The sequence below is a fragment of the Carassius auratus genome, chromosome 26 (assembly GCF_003368295.1).
Source record: "Carassius auratus strain Wakin chromosome 26, ASM336829v1, whole genome shotgun sequence".
Lineage (NCBI taxonomy): Eukaryota > Metazoa > Chordata > Actinopteri > Cypriniformes > Cyprinidae > Carassius > Carassius auratus.
The window spans coordinates 14,236,339-14,249,734 of record NC_039268.1 but is presented as its reverse complement, the minus strand read 5'-3'; the positions used below and the strand labels follow the sequence as shown (position 1 = coordinate 14,249,734).

Genomic DNA, 13,396 nt, shown 5'->3' with positions numbered 1-13,396 from the left:
TAGTAACAACAGCCCCTGAAACGTTTTTCCTTCTTGGGTAAATTTCGGGAATAGCTTATAGCAGAAAAAAAGTTTCTGCGCAGAGGTGGACTGTCCTGTCAAAAGTTAACCTGCATAACCAATATTTTACTGGATCTCAGGAATATTTTCTCTCTCTCTCTCTCTCTCTCTTTGCTATGACGACAGATGTATTGTACGATTAAGGAGAAAACAAATGCTCGAGCATTCACGCAGCCAAACCAAAGCCCAAATGAAACGAACAACATAATAAAAAACTATAGCCACTTCAGATAGGAACAGATCACGAAATGTTGCAGCCGAAATAAAACAGCAAAATAAATATGGACAGATGCAACGAAAAGTGAGCGAAAATGCGAGATTTTAAGTTTAAAATCAATTAGTTTCAAGTCAATATAATGAGCAGGAACATCCTTCATGACAGAATACAGCACCTGCAAACGGTTCAGCGCTGTGTATACATGAGAAAAACGCCTATTGATTCCCAGCCTAAGCCTTTTTCTTTTGTCCGACTGAAAAGATTCCCGACGAGCCAGAAATTGCTCGTAATTGCGACAGACAGATGAAAATGCGTGAGGATGCACAAAAACCAAATGGCTGCAATTATGTTTCGATTTAATGAGCATAGCTTAGAAAGACAGGCACAGTGCAGTCAGAAATTGCAAACAAATCACATAAACTAGACCTATTAAATAAGGCCCAAACAGATTATATGCTTAATAATAATATTCATATTGTATAAACTATTCCTTTTGGGCTTAATAATAATAATGTATCTATACAATTCATTGGTATTTACATAGTCCATCATCTTCATAATCTAAGGACTTTAGTTCTTTAGGATTAAAAATAATTAAATAAACAATGCGCGGTTTACATGTTATGTGGTGTCGTTTACATCTCGTTTTATACTACACATCGTCTGCTTTATACGTTTTCTTTTTAATAGGCTATCGATTCTTAGTTAAAAACAAACATACATACAAACGTAAATTTGTGCGCGTTTCTTTAGTCTAAATATAGCTAGAGCTACGGACTGTTTCGAGCAAAAGCAGAAGGAAACTTCCCAGATGGCACAGCCACCGAAAGCTACGGATTAACTAGTAAGGGTCACAATGTAATTAACTTTAATTGTACACATCATAGAGGCACAGCCATTACACAGATGCAGAACTGAAGCCGGTTTGTGGAGAGAGCTCGTGCTCATGTAAGCGCACTTTCTGATCACCCATTTGACGTTGGCTATTTCATTCAGTGTGTGTTTTTAGCGATTTAATATTTGCAAAATCAGACTGATTTCTTTTTCATCCACTCACTTCAAAACGTCAACTGTAAGACTGAAAGCTATGAACATACTGCTATTCCAAATACATGCGCATTTCAGACAGCAGAATTCAAACTCTGTCAAATGTCAGACAGCATAAGCAGTTTGCCAATGACGCCGGGAAACAGATATGATTATAGGGTTTTCTTGATACGCTAAACATGGCTCATACGGAAACCCATGGCCCATAAATATAATCACCTCTCGAGAGATGCACAGCGCTAACTACATTACTGCGGAGTAATATTATGATGTACGGAGAAACCCCGCCATAATAATAAGACCTAATGACATTTCATTCCCTGTGCTTTCAATGAGCTCAGTCAGAGATGACATCAGAAACCAAAGAGTTTGGAATAGTGAAGAGATTTTTGAAACTCATTACATAATAATCTACATGCATTAAACAATTATCCCTATTAATAGGGCTGGAGCATGCACAGCTGTTTCAGGAAGCCATTGGGTCAGGCTAACAAAATAAGATGAAACACTGGCTAAATGTTAAGAAACGTTTATTTAAATAACAGATTCTGTTATTTTTGTTTTTTAAAACGCAGACAGGTCACACTTCAAGATGTCCCATAATTCTTGTCCGGTCAATCTTCATCTGGTAGTTTTGTCAGAATCTCTACACCATCGCTGGTGATTACAACCGTGTGTTCAAACTGGGCCGATCTGAGTATTAACACACAAGAAAACACAAACACACTGGTGAACATGCTGAGATTTAGTCATTTATCTCAAATCAGTGGTTTTCAACCGGGGCCTACAAGGGCCTCAGCAAACTTCTATGGGTGCCGCAAGATGACAAAGTAATTTAAAATAAAACGAAACATGCATTAACAACTAAAAGATATAAATGTGTGATTTCTATACCTGGAGAATTTCAGAAATATTAATAAAAAGATCTTACATCTTTAGCATTTTTATACATGTATACACAATAATGATTTAAAAAAGAACCATCACATAATGCAAATGTCACAGAATATGAATATGTGAATAACTCAAATTTTGACAAAATATGTCAGATAGAACCATATTAATCCAAGTTGACGAATTATCTAGTTACACCAAGCTCTAAAATATTTTGTCAGGTAAAAATGATGATTATTTTTTTTTTTTAATCAGTTTTTCCTTTTTAAGTAAATCACAGTGAGGGCCTTGGAGTCAAACAGTTGAGAACAACTGCATTGGAAGTAAAATTAACATAAGGAATCCATTTATCCATTTTCTTATATTGCATATTCCAGTCAACCTTAAAAATCAGAGCTGTAATCAACCACTGACCAAATATAACGCTCTGCTCTCACCTGCCAACAGGGCAATCAGCTCATTTGCAATTAACACTGAAGTGCTCTCCAGTGAAATATATGCAGTTAAAGGAAAGTTTATCCCAGAGCACTTAGCTCTGTATGTGCTTCAAATTCTGAGGGTACTTAGTCTTTCAAAGTTAAATGTCAACAGCCAATCGAAATAAAATTCTTGAAGATTCTCGATAGAAATTGGCCACTTATTCTTGCTTGAAGTAATGAACGATATAATTAATATAGGCTACATTTAACTGGCTGCACTGGGCTCTCATTAGAAGTGTGGGAGGAGAAACTGAACACAACATGCACCTTTTGTCATCCACAGATACAGCAGTCCACTTGTCCTTCAGGATCTTGAATTCTGAGGATCCTTCCATAAGAATGGGTTCTGGAAAAATGGACGAAGAGTTTAACTTCCTGAAAACGTACACATTCATGCATCCGCTGATGTTCTTAATAACATTCAATCGGTCGGTCATCTGAAACAATGATACAGACCTATAGTGAAGGACATGCCCTCTTCCATCTGTAGGTCATTGTCATTGGCTGTAAAAGAGAAAGGAAGCATGAACCACCATTGGACCTTGGTCTCTAATTAATAGTAAAACATAACAGATGATCACATTAATGAACTGTATTCATAAATAACATGTTTTAACAACCAGTCCTACTAAAAATCCTATGTATTCATAAAAATTAAAATACATTTAATTTAATTCACCCCTAACTAAAAATTATGACAATTTACAAACCTTCATATAAATCTAAACCGGCACTAAAAAAGATATTAGTCCAAACTAAATAAGATATTTGACTTTCATTGTAATGACAATGAAATTAGATTATTTATTTTCATTGTAAGGACAAACAAAAAACAACGACAAAAACCTCTGAGACATTTTTTTAAATGTCTTCTTTTTTGTTCCACAGAAGAAATTCAGTTATACAGGTTTTTTTTTTTTACATAAAATTAAAAAGGAGTGAATAATGCAGAACTTTCATATTTAAGTGAAGTTTAAACTATAAGTCAATAACGGCTAACTGAGATACAATATTAAGTCAAATAAATTAATAATACATCAAATATTGATGTCTAAACTCACCATGATGCCATATCTCTGGATAACCATGGAAATTTGTTCCGATCCCATGACCGATAAAATATGGACACACACGGAATCCATTTGAATTTGCTACTTTGCTGTAATTCAGAAAGAAAACAGAAATCCTCAAACGTATGTTTAGGCCGGGTTTATTCTGGTTGATGTATGATAAATTGCTTGTATATTTTCCTCTTTTGCATAAAAGTGTCTGATAAATGATTAGAAGTGTGAAATAAAATTTTCTGTTTTACCCACGAGCCTACACCCAATTAGGGCATTGCCTATGAGATGTCAAATTTAACCATGTTGCCGACATGTATAAAAATGAATAAGGCATGCTTGAAATGTTCTCACATAGTTGTTTTTTGTATTCCCGGAGGGAAAAGGTAGAGGACAAAGGTGTACAACACAGACAAAAAGAAAAAGATGAAAGCGAAATAATAAAAGACAAAGACAAAGAAATGCAAAGAGAGAGCAGCAGAGAGGATGCTAGGGTGCCAGCATGATAAAAAAAATAAAAATAAAAGCAAGAGATGGAGAGAAGGAGTGAAAGAGAGGTCTAAGTGCTTTTCCTGAGGAGAGGTAATTGTTCCCTCTGTGTGTATATAATAACAGTGTATGTCCCTGCAGAAGCTCACAATCCTACGCAGGGAGAGAGAGAGAGAAACAAACGCATTGCTTCCTCAGACACAGCGGAAATTCTATTGCTACACTGCACAATATGCACAAAAAGCTCATTTAATCACTTAATTGAATTATTTTAAAGACACAAGTAAAATACACATTTATATCATGAAAGTAAAAATCTAATATTCACAATTTTTTTTTAGCTACACATCTTGACCTTGAACCCATTTCAGCATCTTCACAATTGATTTTGTGCACATTTAAGTCTTTGTATTAGAAGTGGAAGTTCAATAGGATGTTGTTGAAGATGTTTCTGTACTGTGTGTGAGTGATTGAGTATGTCCTCTCTCTGTGAAAAGGCTCCTGCGGATCTTTTGGTGTCTCTGTGGGGAGCTGAATCCACCCTGGCAGAGTCTACCATTCTCAAAGACAGCAGGAGCAAGCCTGTAATTTACATCGCTCTCTCTCTCCCCCTCACACACACACACACACACACGGATACTTGCACACATGTACACATCCAACAAGACAAACTAACCTGTAATTTACACCCCATTGCAGGAAAAAACCCCATTGCACTCTGGGTAATTGCTTGCTCGGAGCTCACTGAGAAATACATTAACTCTGTGCAGTCCTTCTTCAGACTCTACACTATCAAATAAGGACTGACGAGGCAAGATTGAGGTCTTTTTTTTTACTTTTGCACACAAGATGTTTAGGGGTTAGATGTGCTATTTTTAACAAGAGCAAGTTGGAAAACGCAATGAATAAAAGAACATTTCCCACAGACATCACCCCTGAAGGTGCGAGATGCTGTCAGGAATTGTGATGCAATCTGGGATGATGGTGGGAATGAGCACACACCTGATAGTGTTGCCAATGACGCACAGAGGTTGACCTGGTCCACAGGCGGCGATGGCCTGATCTCTGCACCGTCGAGCCACATCCACTAACTTCCTGCCCTGTTCATTCACTGAGCCAATCAGAAATGTTTCTGAGGTGTCTCCGTGGTAACCTTCTAGATAAACCTACAGAACACATATAGCATCCACTATTTACATTTACATTTTATGATTTAGCAGACGCTTTTATACATAGCGACTTACAAATGAGGGTATCAAACAACAAAATAGTAACAATATGTGTGTTTTCCCAGTTAGTCTAACACAGTATACATAGCAAAGTTTTAATTTTCTTAGAATAAATGAAAAAAATAAAAAGCCATAGTTAGAGGGTTATTATTACGTTATTATTACTTTATAATAAAAAAACAAGTAGATAGAATAGAAAAAGAATAGAGAACACTAGAGTTAAAAAGAGCAAGTTTTTATTTTAAAGAAAGATAAATAGAATAGAAATTGAATAGAATGTTTTAGAGGTAAATGGTCAAGTGTAGATGGAAGAGATGTTTCAAACTATTCACGGATTCTGAGATGCATAAACCAAAATGTTGTTCATTTGAAATCTAACAGCAATTTATTAGCTTTGAATTTAAAAAGAGGACTCACTGTGACATCTATATTGATGATATCTCCATCCTGCAATGGCCGACTAGAAAACAAAATACAATACTGACAGCATGGAAGGTTTTAAAAAGTCATAAATACAAAAAATAAAAATGCAATTCATACATACATGCTTTTAACTTTTGAATTAAAATTAACTTCTATATATTTTGGGGTGCATAAAGTACGAAATGCAGTGTCCTGACGCCATAAGAACAGAAGTCTCAGTAGAGCAGAATACAATTTACATTTTGAAAAAATTAAGTAGCTGGTATTTTCTTGTTTAAAATCTTTAATATTTGAAGAAAAAAAAATTGTAGTCATGAGGTGCAACCATTAAAATCATGTGGTGCAGCTATAACATCCAGAAAAAAACCCTGATGTTGTGATAAGTTATAAACTTGGTTAACCCTTTTGACTTTTTGAGTCAATGAATTCGGACCTTTCTTGAAAATGGTATGAAAGTTTTTTAAACAATGAATACAGCACAAAGACAAAGAGTACATTACAATCATGCTACTAGACAGCAGATATCCTGAAAAGTTTAGCTCCAAGTTGTAGAAACACAGCAGACTTAAATCAAGTCTCTAAAGTTAACCGAAAATTGGGTAATGCTGCAGCACACTAAAAGAATGGATGTCAATGGAGAGGCTTCAATATGCTGAGCGATATGCTTTTTTGATAAAGCAGCTTATCAATTAATGAACCGACAACCTGTCCACTAATCTTCAACCTGTTTGCCATTAAACATTTATTTTGAGAAGTCACAGACAATTTTGAAAGAGGTAGGAATCAGGCAAGACACTTCTCATTAATTTCCATGGAATCTGAAACAAGTGATTGACAATGACAGAAATTCCGCATGCTTTCTCGCTCTCTCAAGTGGTAACCACAGAGGTTGGTATCTACCAGTACCGTGATAAGACAATATCTGCTGGGAACATCTAGGCATGTGTGTTGGAGCAGGTCAGAGCTAAACTCTGCAGGATGTTGGACTGTTTCATGCCATTGACACATTTACTAACAAACTAAAGTATAGACATGCAGTCATAACAAAGCACTTGTGTTTGATAGCACTGAGTTACCTGTCTGGAATGCCATGGCATACTACATTGTTAACAGAGGTACAGACTGACTTCGGAAAGCCCCCGTAATGTAAAGGAGACGGGTAGGCATTGTGACGAATGGCTTCCCGATGGACTATAAAGTCTATTTCATCTGTCGTCATACCAACCTAGAAAACAAACAATATAGTGACAGCGTCTGCAAAAGACAATTCAAGGACGTGTCACATCAAGCTTATTCACCGTTACGTTCTCAAATTTCAGGTAAGTGATACTGTACCTTCAAGCTCTTTCCTGCCAGGAGCAGTATGTGTCTGGCTAGTTGACAAGCTCGTCTCAATCCCTGGATCTGCTCCTCATCTTTAATCTCGATGTAATCTGGCCACTCCGGCACCTTGCTGGATGACACATAGTCCGGCTTCTGGATGTGCTGAGAGAAGAGAGTATATATAAAGAACATTGGTGATGCATAAAGCTCAAAAATCTATACTTTTTCCAATGTAATGAACATTAAATTGTTAGTGTCACTTGTTGAGGCTGTAATTACCTTGGGTACAGCATAAGAGGGGCGCACTACAGCGGGACGGACCACACTGTGAGAACTGTTTGATTTCTTCCAGAAGAAACTTCGGTGAGGCAGGTATTGGAGGGCAGCAGATGAGCTTCTATGGCAGATGGGCAGCTGTGCTACTCTCTGTAGCAGCCTTGTACCACCTATACACAGCCAAAGAGAAGAACAAATCATGTGATTATGCACTCATTTTTAACACCATTGCTGAGTCCCAATTCCCATACTATCCGTCCTAAATAGTATGCGAAACTAGAATTAGTACGTCCCAAATCGTAGTATGTTGAAAAGAGTATTCCAAAGATACCCGGATGGTCTACTATTTCCGGTTAGAATTCGAAGTGCAGATCAATGCACACTCTAAGTGCTAATATTGCCCACAACCCATTGCATACGGGAGGGAGGAGCTTTGCGATGGCTTTGCGGTGATGTAAACATGGCAGCCGGATGCAGCAGCGGAGATGCCCCTCAGCTTTTAAGTGTAAGAATTCAAATGTTTAATCCTAATTAAAGTTATATTTTATTTCGTTACACACATTGCACATGAACGTCAGAACCAGCCGCCTCACAAACGACCTGCGTTTGGTTCTACGACGACGCAGCCCTGCTTCCTCACTCCTCAACTTGGTAGAAGCACACATAGTAAAATGTATTGTGAAAAAAAACAATGAGAAAAAATGATGGGAATAGTAAATAAAATTTTATTGGACATAAAGAATGAATGAAACGTTAACAGTTGTGGTGTGCGTAACTAGTCAACCACGTTGTCGTTCATGTTGCATGACGTCATCGAAGTATGTCCCAGAGCGTGCATACTCTTTTGCTACACACTCAAAGGTATGTACTTTTCCCTCACAAAAAAAGTACATACTTTTAGGTCGTAGTATAAGTAGGCGAATTGGGACTCAGCACATGTTGGCATCTGGGCTATTTCTGATGCCGTGGGTCACATGACAATGAAATCATGGCGAATGTACACTACCAGTCAAAGGTACGCCTTTTAATGTTTTTAAGCAAGTCTGTTTTGCTCACCAAGCCTGGATTTATTTGATCCAAAGTACAGTATGAACAGTAAAATTTCTATTTAAAATAACAGTTTTCTATATGAATACATTTTAAAATGTAATTTATTCCTGCGATTTCAAAGCTGAATTTTTAGAATCGTTACTCTAGTCACATGGTCCTTCAGAAATCATTCTAATATTCTGATTTGCTGCTCAAAATTTTTTTTATTTTATTATTATGTTTTAAACAGCTGAGTATAAATGTTTTTCAGGTTTCTTTGATGGACAGAACAGCATTTATCTGAAGTAGAAATCTTTTGTTACATTATGAATGTCTTTGTTATCACTTTTGATTAGTTTTAAGCATCCTCGATAAATAAAAGTATGAATTTCTATAATGTCTTACCTAAAAAAATTTTTTTTTTGAATGATATGCTGAAACTTCAGCATCCATATTGACTGTAAATTTGTTTAAATTCATTAATTCATTTTTTCCATTTACAATAATAAAGTTGTATGTACAAAATGCTATATTTTTGTACAACTACAATAGAACATTATACATTTTACAACACCATAAACTGAATAAAAACACAAAAACCCACTTAATGAACATACTTTCATTAATCATGCTGTAGAAGCAGAGGTAAAAAAAAAAAAAATCAAACCAAAGTGACCTTAACACACTTGACATCATAATTCTGACTTCCTGACTTATAAATATGGTTCATTCAAATCCTTGATGCATGGAAGTTCGTATTCATGAGTTGGTATGTCATAATTACAATGTCAGGCATGTTTAAGCCATTTGGTCACAGCAAGGAACTTGTGCAGTTAATTGGATAATTTTGAACAGATTCTTTTGTAGCACTAATATAAATCCATGAAATCCATATTGATGATTTAGATCATTTAGCCTATAAATACTTATAGGAACATAATATTTACATTGAAATAAATTATACTAAAATATCACATCATTATATTCTAAACTACACATGCATAACTCAAAAGTCTGTGTTTCATCATGTTGCAGGGCATTTAAGTCAAATGTTGTCAAGTTAACATCTATTCTCAGAGAGTGAATCATGTGCCAAAAACTCATTCCTTCTCCCAAAAGAATAACACAGCTACATTGTAAACAAATAGTGAATAGAATTACACAATGCAGTGATGCTCGCATAATATGCTTCAGTTTGAATCTGAGCCACAAATTAAAAATAATCTGAGATCCACCACCACACATCAACAACTATGTTGTAACTCAAGCCGACGAGGACTGCAGAGTTTTGTCTTAAAAAAATAAAAAATAAAAACAGTGGTCAAAAGCCCCAAAATAAGTGCAGTTATACACAAGAGAGGGCTTGAGTTACAAAGATGAAAATAGCAGTGATGAAGGGAGTAGCTCTGGAGCAGCGAGGGGGCGGCTGGGGGGTTAGAATAAAGACAGTATGGGTTAACCCAGGGTGGGGTAGCGGCTGTGTGTAGTGACAACAATTTGGGTGGTAGACAGCAAAGGATGTGGCCAAGGATGTGGACTGAACTGAATTCCCTTTGTGCGTATGTGTGTGGTCGACTTTAGACTGAGTCTTGTGCTTTAGCTGTTATATATCCTCCTTACTTCAGGACTGCAGTACATCACACGTGTCAACCTTAATATCAGTTCATTATTATTAAATGCTTTATATCCCCAAAGATATCATTCCCAGATCATATATTATTTATTATAAACAATATATGAGACTGGAATCGGTGTGCTCCACCTCACAGTATGCTGAAAAGAGTATGCTCTTAAAAGTTTAATATTTGGTTTATTATCACACTCTTAAAAATAAAAGTGCTTAAAGGGTTCTTTACAATGATGCGATAGAAGAACCATTTTTGGTTCCACAAAGAACCACTCAGTCAAAGGTTCTTTAAAGAACACTCTCTCTCTTACCTTTTTATAATCTGGAGAATCTTCTTTAACCACAAAGAAGCTTTTGTGAAACAGAAAGTTTCTTCAGATGTTAAAGATTATTTATGAAACCGTTTAGAAAAAAAAGGGTTCTTCTATGGCATTGTGAAGCACCTTTATTTTTAAAGAGTGCATTATTGCTGTGTAGAAAAAATAGCTTCATTGTTTCTTAATGTAAATGCTATAAAAGTTTCATTAATAATGCAGTAAATCTATAATGCATCTTTGTTTGAGTTTACCTAATTGGTTTACTAAATGTTGAACCAGCTAAACTTTTTTCGGTTCATAAATAACCATTGATATGTCAACTGGGTATACATTTTTGTGCATCTACTGTATTGTTTATTATGATGCTCCTGTTTGTCCAAAAATGTTCCTTGAAAATAATCTTTAAAAAAAAAGTCTTTGAAATCCCGGAAAGAAAGGTGTTAACATGATTAAGTCACATTAACTAAAAAAAACAAAACAAAACTGAAATATGAAGCAGCTAAATATATTTGCCTGTTCTTATAATTCACTTAAATGTAAAAGAAACAAAAGTGGTTGAGCAGAGGGGAAAGTTGTATGCTTCTTTCTCTATTTACTTCTACTGGACCCACAAAGACTCTGCCAAACCAGCAAACAATAAAGAACTCCAAGACAGTGCCATGAGTCCAGCCTCCCTGCAGTCTCCTTCATGTCCTCTACAAAACTCCACAATAGAGGACATTAAAAGGGAGACGAATTGGGACACAGTGCAAATGGTCAAAATTGGAGAAGTCTAAACAAAAGTTAATCGATCTAGTATCCATCTATCATCTTCACAAATGGATAGATAAATAAAAACAGTAATACTGTTAAATATAATTAAAGAGGTGTGTTCGTGTCGAATCATTAATGCAAATGGTTCTGTAACTTTCTATCAAGTGTTTTATTGTTTGTAACGTTATGTGTGAAAAGGGTTGAAAGTAACGTTAATTCTGTCTGAATTCGGCTCTGTCTAACGTTACATTGATACATAGCGACCATGTCACCGAGTAACGCACAGCTTGAAAACCTGCTCTTATTTTGGCTGGAAGGTTTGGGTTTCATTAAAGCTTGATATTCACGGAAGACTGCAGTTATGCGATTATTAAGATTAGATATGAGCGAATGCTGTCTCGTTTGGGTCACTGATTTGCCAGAGTCTGAGTCTTTATACTCTATCATGTAAATAAGTCTAACTGTTCCTGAAGTAAACTGTAAACATACCTGTTCTGTAAAAGCATTGAGCGGCACAGGGCGCAGCCATGATTTCCGCAGAGGAGAGTCACGTGCTCTTCCAAACAAACAATTGCGCGTGTTTTAGTCGAAACCTGTTTTTACTATTTTACTATAATTTTTTTTATTTAAATTTTTAATTTTACTATTATTGATGCAAAACTGACTTCAATGTAAAACTCTAGCGTGGGCTCGGCAAAAAAATAAAAATAATAATTGTGCCCATAAATGCTAGAAAATTACGTCACTCATATCATTATTTACTTAATTTAATTTTATTATTTTACATTTTACCTAGCATAATTAACGTACACAACTTACAGTTCAACATACCTATTTGTTATTTATTTTTCCTTTTCTTTTTTATTTTATGACACTCAACTCTACCTCTCATTCCATCCTGATGATCCGAAAATTTGCATCCGATTTACCAAAATGTGTTACTTCAGACTTATGTGCCCTCTAGAAGCTTGCATTCCGCAAGTGAACGTCACTTGATTGTGCCATCCCAAAGAAGCCCAAAGTCACTTTTACAGACTTTTAAATTAAATGTTCCCTCCTAACTCCCCAACTCAATCCGAGCAGCTGGATTAAAAGTGTCTGCTAAATGAATAAATGTAAATGTAATGTAAATGTAAATGTAATAAAAAGAAGTGCTGATTCTTTTGCCAATAAAACAGATTTTGATTAAGTGAAACATTATTCAAAATGCAATGCACTAAAGGCATTTATTTCTTTATTTATTTAAACAGTGCATTTGTATTGACTTCTTCTAAATATCTGTGTGCATTATGCCTTCTGTCTAATCAAATTATCTTAAAAAAAAAATATCTAAAGAAAAAACATGGAAAATCTCTATATTTAGGTGAAATATTGATTTTTTTTTTTTTTTTTTTTTAAAGAAAGCCACATATAATGTTGCAGTAAACACAATCCAATAGTACCGAGCATTAACAAAAAAAAAAAAAAAAACTCTTAGTATTAACGTGTTAAGCTGGAATTTTTGCCTTATTTCCATACATAATGACCTTCAATTTTATCTGGAGAGCTTGTACATTGTGTATAGGCTGAGTGAAAAGAGTCAAAGATACAAAGGGGATCTGATTCTCCAAGGCCAGGGAACATAAATGAGGGGTGTGCGGTCAAAGCAGCTCTGCACCTGCTGGTGGCAAAGACCCCCCAGACCTCCGACCAGCTTTTCTGCAGAGACTGAGCCCAAACATAATAGTCGTTTTTTGGAATTCAGAAGACAGAAGGAAATTTGTGGTTACATAATGTCATGGTTGAATGATATTTTCCCTGCCAAACGTGAACTATAAGGAATCTCACTCTGAATGATATGATAATGCAATATACTGTCAAATCTGTCCTGTTTTTAAACTTTAAATCAGTAAGAGCAAGTTCATTTCAACATGTTTCTATATGTGAAGCTCAACTGCTATTTGTAACCAAAAATACACATGAACTAAACGAAATGAATGGCAACATGCGTACTATTTTCTCTACTACATTAGAAGCTGTTGCCCCCATTAAATTGAAAAAGGTTAGAGAAAAACGTACTGTGCCATGGTGTAACAGTAATACTCAATCTCTCAAGAAAGTAACTCGTAGTCTTGAACGCAAATGGAGAAAATTAGAATTGTGTGGAAAAACAGAATGTCGAGCTATAGACAG

At 35.7% G+C, this 13,396-nt stretch overlaps 1 protein-coding gene across 1 annotated transcript; it reads right to left on the bottom strand.

Moving 5' to 3' along the window:
- Positions 1–1,837: 1,837 nt before the first annotated feature.
- metap1d (methionyl aminopeptidase type 1D (mitochondrial)) lies at positions 1,838–11,789 on the bottom strand. The gene is made up of 10 exons (XM_026204366.1): positions 11,714–11,789; positions 7,502–7,668; positions 7,235–7,384; positions 6,976–7,124; positions 5,894–5,936; positions 5,250–5,413; positions 3,759–3,856; positions 3,154–3,201; positions 2,965–3,043; positions 1,838–2,017 (listed from the first exon to the last, which is right to left on the bottom strand). Exons 1-10 carry the CDS (start codon positions 11,751–11,753, stop codon positions 1,939–1,941), a joined length of 1,017 nt encoding a protein of 338 aa, XP_026060151.1. The 5' UTR covers positions 11,754–11,789; the 3' UTR covers positions 1,838–1,938.
- Positions 11,790–13,396: the final 1,607 nt, after the last annotated feature.

Coding starts and splice junctions, on each gene's coding strand:
- metap1d (XM_026204366.1), bottom strand. CDS start 11,753: ATGGCTGCGCCCTGTGCCGCTCAATGCTTTTACAGAACAG. Junction 5,937..6,975: donor TGCCATGGCATTCCAGACAG/GTAACTCAGTGC, acceptor TTTGTTTTCTAG/TCGGCCATTGCAGGATGGAG. Junction 3,044..3,153: donor GGGCATGTCCTTCACTATAG/GTCTGTATCATT, acceptor CCATTTTTCCAG/AACCCATTCTTATGGAAGGA.